Source organism: Lissotriton vulgaris, chromosome 12, assembly GCF_964263255.1.
Source record: "Lissotriton vulgaris chromosome 12, aLisVul1.2, whole genome shotgun sequence".
Classification (NCBI taxonomy): Eukaryota; Metazoa; Chordata; class Amphibia; order Caudata; family Salamandridae; genus Lissotriton; species Lissotriton vulgaris.
In genome coordinates this window covers 792101587-792118010 of record NC_141700.1, presented here as the reverse complement: position 1 = coordinate 792118010, position 16424 = coordinate 792101587, and the positions used below count along the sequence as shown (strand labels likewise).

Sequence of the window (16424 nt, the reverse complement as noted above, 5' to 3'; positions counted from 1 at the left end):
GCTGCCACTTACCCCTGCTACTGCAGTGTGGTCTTTTTAGGCGCACTCTAGTAGCCAGGAGCTGGCTGGAACCCTTAAACAATGTAGCAATGCCAACCTGCCAGCCTGCCCATAGCTAAAATGGGGGAAGCTCCTGGAACCTTCTGGAACAGGGGAGGTGACACCAACTACCACTGCCAACTGTCGCTATATAAGGAAAGGGGGGGGGGGAACTTTCTAGTCAGTTGTTGAGGCGTCACTGACCTGAGGGGAACCTACGCAGGAGACTTAAACTGTAGGGCCTAGTCAGGGACCTATGCCACTGGGGGTGACAGGGCTTAGGTGCTACCTTCCAAGTAGAGTGGGGATCCTGAGCTAGCCCACTGATCTAGCCCAGCAGGAGGGGAACCCTGGGACCATCTTAAGTGACCTGCTGACCAGCCTCCAACTCAACACCCCCGAGCACAACCAGAAATCTAGAATCTGTTATCGCAGAAGGGCGCCAGAACCATCAAGCGCCGAGACACCTACTTTCCTGTGCCTCCAGGACTACAGGGGATCCACCAGGTACTGGACTGTGCTGCATCTCCGCCCCCTTGCATTCACCTGGAACTGCGCTGTCCTGCCTTATTCCCTGTCTGGACTGCCTGTTATGTCCCCTGAGGCTCTACACCGTTCCAACGCTGACCTGCTGTAAAGCGCTGCTCCTGACACCCCCATTGCCTGTCAAAGCCCTCCTCTGCCCAAGGGGGCGCTGCTCACCCCAAGCGCTGTGTAGCCTGGAAGCGCTGTGTAGCCTGGAAGCGCTGTGTAGCCTGGAAGCGCTGTGTAGCCTGGAAGCGCTGTGTAGCCTGATAGCGCTGTGTAGCCTGATAGCGCTGTGTAGCCTGATAGCGCTGTGTAACCTGAAAGAGCTGTGTAACCTGAAAGCGCTGTGTAACCTGAAAGCGCTGTGTAACCTGAAAGCGCTGTGTAACCTGAAAGCGCTGTGTAGCCTGGAAGCGCTGTGTAGCCTGGAAGCGCTGTGTAGCCTGGAAGCGCTGTGTAGCCTGATAGCGCTGTGTAGCCTGATAGCGCTGTGTAGCCTGATAGCGCTGTGTAGCCTGATAGCGCTGTGTAACCTGAAAGAGCTGTGTAACCTGAAAGCGCTGTGTAACCTGAAAGCGCTGTGTAACCTGAAAGCGCTGTGTAACCTGAAAGCGCTGTGTAGCCTGGAAGCGCTGTGTAGCCTGGAAGCGCTGTGTAGCCTGGAAGCGCTGTGTAGCCTGATAGCGCTGTGTAGCCTGATAGCGCTGTGTAGCCTGATAGCGCTGTGTAACCTGAAAGAGCTGTGTAACCTGAAAGCGCTGTGTAACCTGAAAGCGCTGTGTAACCTGAAAGCGCTGTGTAGCCTGAAAGCGCTGTGTAACCTGAAAGCGCTGAGTAGCCTGGAAGCGCTGTGTAGCCTGATAGCGCTGAGTAACCTGAAGCGCTGTGTGACTCTGTGCACGTTGGGGCCAGCCCTGAAGCAATGCGCGTCCCGACCTACCGCTGCTCACCAGGCCCACCTCAGCGGCGCAGATCGAGAGCGGCTGGAATCCCCGCCGTCAGCCCAGAAACTCGGCGGGCTCTCCCGCCATTGCCAGCATCGTCACAGCAGCCCCGGTGACAGAAGGTGCCGCCGCAGTGTGGTAGCGGGCTGTGCTAGGCCCTGAAGTGAAGCTACTCCCCTCACGTGACTGGGTTGCTCGGCCCTGTCTTAGGCCGCGCCCCTGCTGCACTGAGATTCGCCAACTGGGCCACGCCTTCACCCTGAGGCCCGGCACCCGGGGAGAGCCCGGCCAAATCCCTACTCGTCACGGAGGGGGCCGTGGAGCTCGTGAGCCCCCTCCGAACGGCCACACCCTCTGGGCCTGCCCCCCCCTTGGCGCCGGTGTCCCGCAACTGTCCCTATCACGACGCTGGGCCGAGTGAGGCCTGTCGGAGGGTCGGAGCCCTCCTTTTCACCCAGACCGCCGCAAGGGGCCTGGAGCGGCCCGAAGAGACGGGTAAACCCTGGAGAGGAGGGCGGAAGGCCGGAGAAGGCCCCTAGTTCGCCCCTCCCCTGGGTAAACTATAAACTGGGCCCCGTTGGCCCCCAAGAGTTCTGTGAAGCCTTATCCATCTGTAAAGTGAATAGGAGGTTGACCCCGGATTAGGAGTTGTTCTTCCATTGTGTTGCGTAATGGTTTTCTCATGTATACTGAAATGTTTCGTCCCTGCCTAAGGACAGGGTTAGTATGAACTGCGGAAGTGTTTCCTCCTGATGCCTTGTTTAGGCCAGCATAATGGGGAGGTGGTCAGACCTCCCATAAGAGGTTTTACTCCTGTTTAAAGAAGTGTTCTATGCTCTTGCCTAATGCTGTGTTCTCTGAAGGCCTTTAGTTGTTCAATGAAATGTTTACTGCAGAGTAACGCAACGTTATTCCTGGGAAGAAATGCTTAATCCTGCAAAGTGTGATGTGTTGAAAATGCTTTGATAAAGAATTCCTTGCAGGTGCTGTCCAGGAGCCATGCTAAGGCGGGCCTACAGTTATTTAATATTTATTTATTTAAGTATTTATGACCAAATGGTGCAACACATGTGTTTTTAAAGGAAGTCAATAAGCCAGTACTGCCGTGATTCTTGATTGCTCTGATCTTAATCTTATATAAAACATATTTATTGAATCAAACTGGTGTGGTCTCAGTCTTTGCCTGCACTTATTGTCTCCGTGGATGTGTGTGCTGTGTAGTCACTTTACACCTAAGCTTTCAGGTGCCTACCTGCTCGTGCCAGGCTACCCCCGGGGAACTGGTGAACCCAGGTCCTACATTTGGTGCCGAGCGGTGGGATCAAGGACCTGTGACTATACAGCACCCTCCAGTGGGACAGAGTGCGCTGCAATTAGACTAGACACCCATCGTGCAAGCAAGCTTGCTCAATTGAACTCCCACTGTCTAGCCTGTAGAGTGTATAGAGACCTGTTTGACCTAATCCTGTTACCTACGTCCTAGTAAACTTTCCTTTATTTATCTGGGTCCCCATCTGTCAGAATGGAGTTCCAGCTGGCCAACCTTGAGGAATATACGGTGGTGCAGTTAAGGGAATTTTGTCAGGGGATGGGGTGCCGGTTGGGCGGAGAGCCGCAAAGGAAGAACTCTGTATCGCTTTGAGGGCATGGGTAAGGGCCCACCCAGAGGAGAGAGGGGATGGGGGACAGGAGAGGCAGGGTGAACCTAGGGAGGCGGGCACTCCTGAAAGACCCAGGCCTACTCAACATTGATGTGTCTGACAATTTGCTGCCAGGGAGACGTTCCGGGGCAGGGAGTAGTGTATCTAGGGGGAGTGCATTGTCGCAGGAGTATGAGGACAGGAGGGAGGAGAGGCAATTGAAGTGGGAGCTTGCCAAGTTTGAGCACGAGAGGGAGAGAGAAAGATTAGCTTTGGAGGAGAGGAAGTTGGCGCACGAGCTGCAGCTTAAGGTAGTGGTTCTAGTACGTGGGACAGGGAGGAGGTAGGTGCAGGATGAGCGAAGTGATCTTTTAGGGGCATAGATCCGAAAAGCATCCTTAAGGAATCTGGGTCCTGAGTCATGGATGGCCTTGTAGGCGATACAGTGGGCTTTAAACTTAATCTGACTCTAGACTCTTAGCCAATGCAGGTGACGTATGGCCGAGGAGGTGGGGCGGTGACTGGGGATGCCGAGCAGGATTCTGGCTGCCGCATTTTGAACTGATTGCAGTTTGGTTAAAACCTGTTCTTGCGTGTTGAGGAAGAGAGTGTTGCCATAGTCCATCTTAGAAAAAACGAGGGTGGTGATCAGTGTTTTTCCTGCAGCTGGAGGGAGATATGGCAACAGCTTCTTAATCTTCCTCAACATATAGAAGGAGGATGCGACCACTGCATTCACATGGTGCTTGAATAACAGCTTGTCATCGAACATGACACCGAGGTTTCTGACCCTGGCAACCGGAGTGGGAGGTGAGCCCATTTCACTGGGCCACCAGATGGAAGACCATTCTGGCGAAAGGTTGCCAAAGGTCATCACCTCGGTCTTGTCCGAATTTAATTTCAAGCAGGTACTCAAAATCCATGAGCTAATGGCCAACATCCCCTCCTGGAATCTTGCAGCAACGGCTGTTCCATCCTTATGCACCGCCAACACCAATTGGGTGTCATCAGCATAGGTGGTTAAGCTCAGCCCGTGTGCTTTTATAACCCTCGCCAAATCCGCCACATATATATTAAATAATGTGGGGCTTAGCGAGGAGCCCTGGGGCACCCCACACGGAAGAGTGAAGGTGGGCAAGTAGAAAGTGCCCAGTTTCACCGCCTGCGTACGGTTGGCCAGAAACGAAGCAATGAGATCCCTGGCAAGTTGGGTCACCCCCAAGGATGTGACAGGGTCGATCAAGATGGAGTGATCAACCATGTCAAAGGCAGCGGACAGATCTAGGAGTACAAGGACTGCTGCCCCACCCTGGTCCATGATAGTCTTAATCTCGTCAGAGGCCTTTATCAAAGCAGTTTCTGTGCCATAGCACCCTTCCTAAACCCGAACTGGGTATCATCTAAAAGTTGATGGTAATCGATGAACCCCCGAAAGCTGTTGGTTCATGACTGCTTCAAATATTTTGGCCGGGAATGGGAGGCAGGCAATGGGTCTGTAACTAGCTGAGTCAGCGGGGTCCAGGGATGTTTTCTTTAACAGGTGCTTGATGACTGCCTTTTTTTTTTAATTTCCGGATAAATGCCTGTCTGGAAGATGGAATTACATAAGTCCGTGAGCGGGGACGTAATAACCTCCGTGAGAGCACTCAGTATGGAAGGGGGGCAAGGGTCTAAAGGAGACCCAGATTTAATAGAAGTAATAATCTTGCTGATCTGTTCAGTCTAGACCATATGAAAGTTGGAAAAGGTAGATGTAGGTGAAGGGAACAAAGGAAGGGGGTCAGGGCACTCCGAGTGTTTAAGGGAAGAGAAAGATGAGTAAATATTGGTGACCTTGGTGGAAAAGAAAGTCGCTACCGCGTTACAAAGATCTTGAGATGGCTCAATGAGAGGCCCTGTCGCAGGTTTAGAGAGAGAATCGACTACTTGAAATATCTTTTTTGCAGAGTTCTGGGCGGACTCAATCTGGGCAAGAAAAAAGGCGCTTTTATGTTTAATAATAGATCTCTTATATAGCGCTAGCGCATCTTTATAGGTTTGCTTGTCCGAAAGACTATAGTACTTGCTCCAGCGCCTTTCTAAATTCCTACAATACTGTCGTTGTAGTCGGAGATCTTCCGTGAACCATTGGGAAGATGGCGTAGCCCGGTTAGAGATAATGGATTTGGCCGGGGCTACTTGATTGATTGCATCCAGAATCCACTCCTGGTACCTGCTGGACAGTAGGCTGGGGTGAGGTGATGCCTCGTAAGGAGATCCAGCCAAGATATTGGACAATAGAGGGTAGTCCAGGTTTTTCCAGGCTCTGGTACTAATGGGGGTAGGAGATGTGGACTGAGGAGGGTTGGGGTTATGAGCCAGGATTGTGAAAATGACTGCAAGGTGGTCCGACTATACTACGGGAACAACTGTAGATAGTGCAATGTTGGAGTTGTTGGTGAACAAACCGTCGGTCCTGCTTGATGAGTAGGGGCTGCCACTAACTGCTGTAATCCTACCGCTAATAGGTCGGTAATAAGTTGAGTGGTGTCTTTGTCCCCTGCGACTTCCAGATGAAAATTGAAGTCCCCCAAGATGGTATGGTCAGAATGACCTAAGGAGAGTTCAGTAAATTCATCAAGAGCCGAAAGGAAACGAGTATGCGGGCCAGGGGGGCGGTATAAAATGATCCCCTAAAAACTTGATTGTGATTGAGTGTGATGGAAAAGGCACAGGCTTCACAATCCAGTCGATGAATAGGTTCGATTTTGGAGTGAAAAACCGCTTTATAGATAATGGCTAAGCCACCTCCTCTCCCCGTAGTTCTGTCCTGTCTTACCACACAGAAGCCTTCCGGGGTGGCAGAACAGAAATCCGGGCCGGAAGCAGCATCTCCCCAAGATTCAGTTACAAACAAGATGTCCAGCTCCTGGCTTGCAATGAATTCCCTAATTTCCAAGCTGTGTTTCGGGAGGGAACGGGCCTTAATAAGCGCCATACGAAAATAGCGCTTAGGTGTGGGGCTGATGGTATAAGCGGAAGGCAAAGGACAAGGGAGAGTGTAATTACAGCCTGGACATGGGGCAGGGGCAGACACAAGGCAGCTAGGTGGGGGCAAGTGTCGACACCACGTGTTGATAGTGGGTGTATTAAGTTCCCTCAGCTGAAAGGAGGAATAGCGCAAGGGGGTACTATGAGCAGCAGTGTACCCAGGGCCAAGGGGAGTGGCCCTGGTCCCGGTACCGGCGAGGACCGGCGCAGACGGGCTTGCCTTAGGCGCGCCTTTGCCGCGCCTAAGGCAAGCCCGCTGTGCTCGTCCGCTGCGCGTCAGAGGGGGCATTAGGTTTAAATGCCGGTGGTGACAAGCAGCTAGACTGCTAACCTCGGCGAAGACCGGAAGTGGAGTAACACACTTCCTGGTACGGCGCTCTGTCCCTCCACACTAGCTGTACAATCAGTGGTGGACCGGGGACACGCCCAACATAACACAAAGTAAGTTTAGCAGTCAAAAATACATTTGTGAGATAAAATAAAGGTGAAAGTGAATTAAAACTGCTAGGAGCCCTTCAAATAAAGCGTCTCCGTCAGCGTTTTAAAACGAGCTTCAGATAATGTATATAGCGCTAATGAACTGGGCGAGTGCAGTCAATGCGAGCATTTAGCTTAGTGATGTCCCATAAAGAATTCACGAGCAAATAACAATCTGGGGTTTATATGCCCAGCATGATGGTTGCCTCATTTTTATTGGCCCAGCATGATGGTTGCCTCTGACACCTACTGCAAGACCTGCAAGACTTGCCAGGCAAGTGGCAAGACGGAGACCAAAGTGAAGGCCCCTTTGGAACTGCTCCCGGTGGTCGGGACCCCTTTTGAGCGGGTCGGTATCGACATTGTTGGACCGTTGGACCCTCCGACCTCTTCGGGACACCGGTTCATCTTGGTGTTGGTGGACCACGCCACTCGGTACCCAGAGGCTATTCCTCTGAGGACCGTCACTGCACCTGTGGTGGCGTGGGCCTTGATGGGGATATTTACCCGAGTGGGATTCCCCAAGGTCGTGGTGTCGGACAGGGGCACAAACTTCATGTCTGCCTACATGCAGGCCATGTGGAAGGAGTGCGGAGTGACCTTACGGTTCTCCACTCCTTACCACCCCCAGACTAACGGGCTTGTAGAGCGCTTCAATAAGACCTTGAAGGGGATGATCCGCAGCCTGCCAGAGGACTTGAGGTGGAAATGGGACGACCTCCTCCCTTGCCTTCTGTTTTCGTACCGCGAGGTACCACAGAAGGGAGTCGGGTTCAGCCCCTTCGAATTGCTCTATGGCCATCCCGTTAGTGGGCCCCTCAGCCTTGTCAAGGAGGGGTGGGAGAAGACTTCGAAGAAGCTTCCCCGTGATGTCGTCAGCTATATGCTGGCGTTCCGCAGCCAGATGGCCAAGCTGTGGAAGGAAGCCTCAGACAACTTGGAGACTAGCCAAGCCGTCATGAAGGAGTGGTATGACCGCAACGCTCGGACGGTGGAGTTGGACGCTGGACAGAAGGTGTGGGTCATGGAGCTTAGTGCCCTCCAGGACCGGTGGACTGGTCCGTATGAAATTGTGGAGCGTCGAGCCTGACCACCTAAGTCGTTGACTTGAAGACCCCCCGTCAGCCCCATCGGGTGCTCCACGTCAACCGTCTGAAGCCTCACCATGAGCGATCGGAGCTTGCTCTCCTCATGGTGATGGATGGGAGCGAGGAGGAGGAGAGTGAGCCTCTTCCAGACCTTCTGGCTTTTTAGGCGCACTCTAGTAGCCAGGAGCTGGCTGGAACCCTTAAACAATGTAGCAATGCCAGCCTGCCCATAGCTAGAATGGGGGAAGCTCCTGGAACCTTCTGGAACAGGGGAGGTGACACCAACTGCCACTGCCAACTGTCGCTATATAAGGAAAGGGAGGGAAACTTTCTAGTCAGTTGTTTCGGGTGCCTACCCGCTCGTGCCAGGCTCCCTCTGGGGAACTGGTGAACCCAGATCCTACACACTACTTTTAGTATTATGCTACAAGGTGTATCTGCTAGGAAGATCTCATGTCAGAGGAGGACTTGCTACAGTTTTCCAGTCGACCTTCTTCTTCACAATTGTATATATTCTTCGTTTGTGCTCTGCATTCTTACCTGTTGCAAAAACAGTGCACTGCTGCTTTGTGCCCTAAACGCTGGGTTGTTTTATGCATTGCTGCAACTTGTAGTGGTTAAATAGGTTGTTAAAAGTTAAATTACTTATTGGAAAGGAACGGTTTCCCAAAAATAAATTACAAGGATACTTACACCAGAGAACTACTGTTACGGTAACGTAACTTTTCCATGTAGAGGTCTGTATTTCAACTGCAACGCTTGCTGCAACAGCAGTTAGTAGAATCTGTAGGGCCCAGACAAATGGTGGAACTTGAGGGGTTGAGACGTTAATATACCTTGCTGTAGCTCGGTGGATACATCCAAGAAATGTTACTCCTCTGGCTCCTTCGGGCCTCGATTTAGGTGCGTTGTCAGAGTTGTGTACCTGCACCATAACTGGAATGTAAAAACTTGCAGTAGGCCATCTTTCAGCTGCATTTGGAAGAGCAGGGCATGTGGGTCCTGGGGCTGGAGCAGGTATTGGTGCTGACCATCCTCTTTGGGATATGTTTTTGGAAGTCACATGGGTATATTGGAATAGAAGGGGTTCCTGCAAGTGGACAGCTATGTACCCTCACTTGAGAACAGAAAGTTTAGAGTTTGTTCTTCCCAATGTCTTAATAATGTGAACTTGAAATGTCTGTCCTTGTATAAGTAAGATGCTGTGCTTACCTGAACGTACGCCTTTGTTTTTAGGTGCTGCTTATGGCATGAATGTCATGACCGGTTACCCTGCTCCTGCCTCACCATTCCCTCAGACCTTTCAGCAGCAAGCCTTCCCTCAGCCTTCTCCCTTCGGCCATCAACAGAATGGTATGTATGCGTATCTTGTGTCTGTTGCTTACATTTATTTATTTATGGTTTCTTTGTGTTCAACTTCATGGAAAGCCCCAGTAAACCGGATAAACAATCTAGCTATTATATCTAAAGACTAGGTGCCCTGAAACTGGATTTCTGTATAAGACCAAACCAGTGGTCGAAGTGCTTTAAAAAAGTATGGGAACTATGATGCTGTCCTCAAGCTGAGGCGGATTGACTAAGTGAGGGGACAGAGTCAAAGATGTGGCTAACAAAACATTCAGTAACTTTTTTTGGTCTTCCACCTTCTGGTAACTACATATAAAACAATGCACAAGTTAAATGGAAAATAAATGAAAATTTAGTTAATTAGTTGCAAATACACTATTGTATATCATGAAACCTCTATTAGTTAATGCACTGCAGAGGTCTGTGTCTGTAACCAGAGCGTCACAGAAGTGAATCCTGGTTGGCGCAGTGGAGAATAGAGAACTGTGTATGTTTAGTGCTACGAGGTTCCAGTCTGTGACAGAAAGCACTGGGAATATTTAAACTTGCATTAAAAGCAGTATAAGATAAGCTGATACAAAATGTGCAAATAGGTTTAAGATAAAATGGAGCTTCCGAAATATAGATTTTAGTAATACCCAGACCGTACATAGTGCATTTTTTAGGTAACTGTCCATTAAAAGTACACACTTCGCAGCTTAGCTGGTAACTTCCTTGCAATAAAACTCTCATCAGGGAAGCTTCAATTGATTACATCTATTACAGCCAATACCAGCTTTCAGGCACCCTTTACATTTGCAGATTAACCCATAGCGCACATTTACATTTCTTTCAAGGAAGCAGGCACCCTGACAAGAAGGCTTGGTTAGTTGTCTGCCCCTCTCTCTGTTTCACAGCACAGGAGAGTTCCTGCCTTACCCCTCTCTTGATGCATTTTAACACTCTGAATTAACCGTCCCAGGAAGTTGTCGTTCCTCAAAGTTGGGGAACTGTTTTATTAAAATTTAAAAGGTATGGGCATGTCTGGAACATTGAGACAGGTTAGGAAATGGTCATTCACCCGTCTTCTCCTCTTCGCTACACATATGGTTTCCAGATTGCAATGTCCATTGCAGAGTATTGTGAGAAGTTAGCCTGGCATATGATGTCTACTAGTTCTAGTGGGCACCTTGCACCGGTCTAATCGCCCCTATTGATGATAGTTGTAAAGTCAACCTTATAGAAAGCTATCCATGGGGTAGCAATGGCGAGCAGTCTTCAGGCTAAGACTTCAGAGAGCGAATTAAACTAGTTGTTTTTACCAATTCTAATCCCTTGAGTACCAAATGAAAGCACACCACACAAAGTATATATCAAATATATATGTATTTATTCTAAACACAACCCCTCTGCACTCTTTATGAGGTCGGAGGTAAAAGTGTAATACAAGGAACCTAATTAGCATACGATAAGTTGCACAGTATACGTTATGCCCTAGGGGCCTCACAAACCATATACTAAAATAGTGGTATAAGAACCACGTCTGAGATAGAAAGCAGCCCTAGGGCCTGTGGAGTCGCTGGGGCTTCTAGGAACAACCAAAGGTTAGGAAGTAGGAGGCCCACGGGAGACGCGTGCAGTTTGTAAACACAGCCGCTGGTTACCGTTGACTTTCTATGGGAAACAAACAAGTTGCAAATTCACAATTTAAGGACACTTCTAAATGAACTACGATGGAACCCTTTTAGACTTGGACACTAGGAGGGCCAATACCCTCGAGACTACCAGAGTACTCGTGTTACCTCACTCACGGAAGCCGGGTGCATAGGTGTCTTTTGATGTCGGGTTTCGTCGTCTATTTTATTGGAAAGCTGCAAAGAAGTGCTACATGCATCCAGAGGAAAAGTGTCCGAGTGGATCCAAGGGTGGATCGAAGATCTGAAGAACCTGAAAGCAGAAGGGACAGAGTCTGGGTCACTTGCCAGTGACCAGGATGGCGATGGAAAGCTGCCAGCCAATGTCGGGTGATTTCAGGTGAAAAGGGGAAGTTTGTATCTTCACCCACGAGGTCCAGGAGGCGTCAACGACGACGAGGAGTTGGATTCGAGCTGTCCTACGAAGGATCTAGTTGACTGCGGTGTCGGTATCAATTGGACCCAACAAGCCTTGACAAACACAATCCACGCAAGATGTCGAGATCGACTTTGGTGCAGACCAGCAAGGTCTGTGGAACTTCTCCCTTGGGGAGAAGTTGGAGCAACCAGGAAAGCAAAGTAGTTTCAATGGAAAGTCTTCGGGGGGCTCACTAGCCAACAGAATAGGAACCGCGAAATCGCGTCAAGCTGAAATGCACAAATCGGGCCCACAGGTCACTCATGGAGTGGGGGCCTCTGAGCTTCGGTGCAAAAGGTGCTCGGGCTGGGGCTTCAAGCACCCCAGTGCACAACTTCGGGATTCCTCGGGAAGTCGGTGCAGTAGCAAAATGCAGGATGTCCAGGAGTTCCAGTCCCACGTCTCTCGTGTCCGCCACGGGTCTCAGCTTTGCTGTGAGCGAAGGTTGGGGTCAGAGATGTCTGGAAGTCCATGTCCTGTGTCGCAGATTCTTCGGGATCCGGCGGGAGCCTCGAAAATGCATTCCGGCAAAGATGCTGTTGGTGCCTGTTTGAACAGGGTGGTCACTCCTTGACCACAAGGGAGATTTCTTCCGTCTTCCAGTCGATATGGAATGTCGTAGGTCCAAGATATATGTTGCAGAGTTTCGTCAAGGGTAATCTAAAGTCCTAGGGTCTGGGATCCTATACTTATACTAGGTTTAGGGGTTGGACTAACTCTCTAAGGTCCCTCCTATGGGTGGACCTGGGGAGAGGGTTCAAGTTCAAGTTCCAAAATTTGTATAGCGCACTACTCACCCAGAGGGTCTCAAGGCGCTTGAGGGAGGGTGATGATTTACTTATCGAATATCCAGGTTTTTAGTTGCTTACTGAAAGAGAGGTGGTTCTGAGTGAGGCGGAGGTGGGTGGGGAGAGAATTCCAGGTTTTAGCCGCTAAGTAGGAGAAGGATCTTCCCCCCATGGTGGATCTGTGGATGCGTGTTATGTGCCACTGCGTTGAAGTCTCCCCCCACCACTAGGTCACCTTCCGGGAGATCTAACAGTAATTTCCCTAACTCGGGTAGAGTGGTCGTGTGCAGCGCTGGTGGAATGTATACCGAGACCACGTTAAGTGGCTTGCCCTCCCATTGTCCAATCGCCACAGCGAAGCGGCCCTACTCATTGGTTCTCGTGGAATGCAGTATGAAGCGAGATGCCTTTTTCATTAGTATACCCGTTCCACGAGACCCGGAGGTAAAGTCCGAGTGTACCACCATACTGTATCCTCTTCTGTCCATTGCCTTGCTCGCCGTTCCCACTAGATGTGTCTCCTGAAGAAGGATTAGATCTGGATTCAGTCTCTTAATACCCTGTAGGACCAATCCTCTCTTTATCTTATCCCCAAGACCTCTTACATTCCAGGACATCACCTGCAGTGGAGGTATCGGACCTGTGCTTATGTTCTCATGTGGAGGAGTAGATTGTAAGTCGCGTGCCATGCACACTTATCAAGTTTAGTCTGTACATTTCAACCTCTGCGTGCCATAGTACTCAGTACATACCCCTATAGTCTTTCAGTTTGCCGTGTTGCCTATTAATTCCCTGAGTCAAACAAAACGAAAAACCAACAACCCCCCCCCCCCCACACCCTGAACAACCCCCCTCCCTGCCCCCCTGCTATACGGACTCAGAACCGCCCGCCCCCCCAACTTAGCAGAGTGCCTGTCCCATTCCCCACACCAAATACTTGCTCACGGGGGTGAAGAGTCTCCGGAGCCGGCGGCCCCACATACACTCCTTGGAAGTCCTCAGCCCAGTGTCCTGTAGCCGGCCCCCAGGCAGAATGCAAACATAAAAGCAAGATTAGTATGTCCTTTATGAAGATTAGGGTCCCTTGCTGGCGCCTTCCTCCACCGTATCTTCGTCTTGGGAGTTGTCTTCTTCCGTCCTGTGAGACGTCTGTGAGCCCTCCGGGAGTCCCACGTTTTTGTCCTTTTTTGATCTGTTGGATCTACGAGGTTGTGTCGCCGGTCTCCATCCATCGAGCCAGTCTCTCGCAAGCTCAGGAGTGTCAAAGAACCACGTTTTATTGTCTGATACCACTCTCAGCCGCGCCGGAAAAAGCATGGAGTAGGGGATCTCTCACCCTCAGTTCCTTCTTGACCTCCAGGAATGTCCTTCTACGGCGCGCAACTTCGGCCGTATAGTCCGGGAAAAAGGCCAAAGTGGAGTTGAGGATCTTCACCGGAGGGGACACTCTAGCCGCCTGCAAAATGGCGTCCCTGTCCCGGAAGATGAAAAGACGAGCCAAGATGGGTCTCGGCGTCGCTCCCTGTTTAGGTTTGCCCCCCGGCACTCGAAGTGCTCTTTCCACAGAGAAAAAGGAAGACAGTCCCTTGGGTTGGAGCTCTTTTTTAATTAGGTCCTCCACGTAGAGATCAGTTGCTCTAACACCTTCGGATTCCGGTACGCCAAGAATTCGTATGTTGTTCCATCTTGATCGACCCTCCTGATCGTCCAGCTTTTCACGCAATGTTCTATTCTCTATCGCCAGTTTTGCATCTCCGTTTGGAGCTCAGAGACGTCCTCCACTAGGGACTTCGTGACCACCTCCATCGATTTCACTTTCTCAGACATTTTCTGGAAGTCGACACGGATCAAAGTGATCTCAGTAGAGATTGAGCCCACCATGGCCTACACTTGAGTCAGTGTCTTCATGACATCGTCCAATGTCGTTTTTTGCGTATTCGCCCCTTCCGCCATCTTGCCGGCTTGGGCCGACGGGGAGGATGATGCCCCACCACTGGCAAATTGGTCAATTTGGGTTTGCGTGGCGCCCCCTCTTGCGTTCTTTCCAGCCATTCTTACCCCTTCGTACCCTAGAAGCCTCACAGGGTACTCCGCCCAGTCGTTCGGGGTGTCGCGGGGTCTGGTGCGTAAGTGGTCGACACCTGTCTCCTTATGTATTTTGTGGGCCACCTCCTCCCCGCACGCTCAGTCCTCGATTTATAATTCCTTCAGCGGGTCAGGTGCCGGTGCTATTAGGCCAGAGGTCCCACTCTCCAAAGTCGATCTCGATGGCAAGGCGGTGGTGTTCAAAGTCAGTCGGCTCGTTGAGTGGTATGCACAAAGATGGCGGATCAGCCCTTTGTTCTCCTTAGGTTTCGGTTTCACCTGTCTGCCGTCCGGGGGACCTCTCTCCTGATCGCTTGGAGATCGGTTTCTTAAATGTAGTCGAGGCTAACGAAGACAGTTTGAACAAGTCTTGCTGCTTCTGAGCTCATGAGCCACTCTTCGGATTGCGGATCGTGCGTTTCCGGTGGGAATGAACCGAGCCTCCCACGTCTCTTGTCTGCCGTTAGTTCAGGACATGTCCCGGCTTCTTATGGTCGACCAGGCCTCAGGGCCGTCTCGACGTATGTTCCGTTTCCAATGTCGGACAGACTTCTAAGTCGCTGCCTTGGTTCCCGCCCGGTCCTAGGCTTCAGAACCCTCCGTTGGAGCTTCTTATCTGCACGGATAAGTGGTCGGATATTAGGAGAAGGCCGTCCGGTCTACGGAGCTCCTCTTTTAGGCTGCCGCCATGCTCAGCTGCTAGCCACGCCCCCCCAGGGTCCTAGTTTTCAATGCACCAGTGATCAGTATCTGGCATGGCTCTGCGTTTCTGGCGCGGAAAGTCGTGTACAGAACTGACATCAGCACTCGTGGACGGTGTCTAAGTAGTGCCTACGACGTCATCCTGGCAACCTCGATGACGGACGTGGAGCCGCAAATGCCACCTACCGACGTGCCGAGGTACTGCTGATGAAAACTTTCCAGATCCAGTCTGACGCCTGGGGATATTCCAAGGTAAGGAATCTATCACTAGTAATGTTTCTTACAGATGCATCGTTACCGAAGGTAAGTAATTTGTGCTTTAAACTCTCAGTTGCTCCCCAACGAGAAGCTTCCTCCCAACCTGGACCTTCTCAGTCACCCAAATCCAAAGGAGCCTAATCTGGCGATTTAGCTCCTGATATCATAGAATTTGGATAGCTTAATCACCTTATGAATTTGACTATTCTTAAAGAAGCTCACAAGCCTTCAATTAAAGCTAGTCATGCTTCAAAGTGGAAACTATTTGCCTTCGACTCTGAGTAAACAAATCAATCCATTTGATGCAACAGTACAAACCATTGTTTGCTATCTTCATTTACAAACAACAGGCCTTGCCTACAAATCCATACATTATTATTTAGCAGCAGTAGCTGCCTATTTGCAGAACCAACAACTTTTGTCTTTGTTCAAAGTACCAGTTATTAAAGCATTCACAGAAGGATTTAAGAATAATTCCACCTAGAGTTTCACCGCACCTGCGTGGAATCTTAATGTTGTACTTACAAGACTGTAGTGTAGTTCCTATTTTCCCTATAGGCTCTGCGCATTGGAATAACATAAACAGCAGTTTAGACGTAGGACTGAGGTCTTCTAGGTCTCTACTGACTATGTTAGACTTAATTTAGGTTTGCGCCAGCTAGCTCAGAGGTCACTAGAAACTTTCTTGACTGAATAGAAAATGATCAGCTTCCCTGGCTCATACAAGAAGGGATTCAGCTTCCGCCAACCGCATAAACATGACAACTTTGCTCCCTCAGAATAAGAGTCAATCTCTAGAGTTGTGTGAAACAATAGGCAGCTATTTCACTCAGTCAATTGTGCGTTCTTAGTTTCACCAGAGTGCAGAGAAATAGAGAGACGGCGTTTTCAATAAAAGGTATTATTTATTGAGCAGTCTTCCTTCTCATGCAAGAGAAATGAATTGCCACAATTGCAATACTTGTTATAAAGTAAAGTACGTACAGTAAAATTAGTATTATGAAATAATACTGTAAAAGCATTGATATGGTTTCTTAGCCATAAGACACTTTTAAAATGGATAAAATATATGTTCGAGGCATATGGGCTGCAGATGGTACATTATGAATAGATCGCCATCTGGTGTTGGGCTCGGATGATTGCACTTTGTTTTTCTCTTGGAGAGTCTTTTGTATCTTGGTGACTCCTCCCTTAGTTGGTAGTGCGCATGGGCATCGGCTCCATCCTTAGATTGTTTTTTTCCGCCATCGGGTTCGGATGAGGATCGAGACGCTCCAGATCAACTTCAGAAGAAAGTGATTTATCGGCGCGTATTCCCTTTCCAATTCGACGGTATTGTTATCGAACGCGTTTCATTTCCATTCCGACGCGTTGCAAATTCAAAATCGAAGAGAAAAACTTGGATCT

The 16424-nt window shown here is 49.9% G+C and overlaps 1 protein-coding gene across 3 annotated transcripts in view; it reads left to right on the top strand.

Annotated features, from left to right (window-relative positions):
- Positions 1-16424, top strand: part of AGFG2 (ArfGAP with FG repeats 2) — a 533383-nt gene that overhangs the window by 444001 nt on the left and 72958 nt on the right. For all 3 annotated transcript variants that reach the window (XM_086946193.1, XM_086946194.1, XM_086946195.1), the window contains one exon: positions 8983-9099. In XM_086946193.1, coding sequence (XP_086802319.1) covers positions 8983-9099 — 117 coding nt within the window. The remainder of the gene's footprint in view (positions 1-8982; positions 9100-16424) is intronic.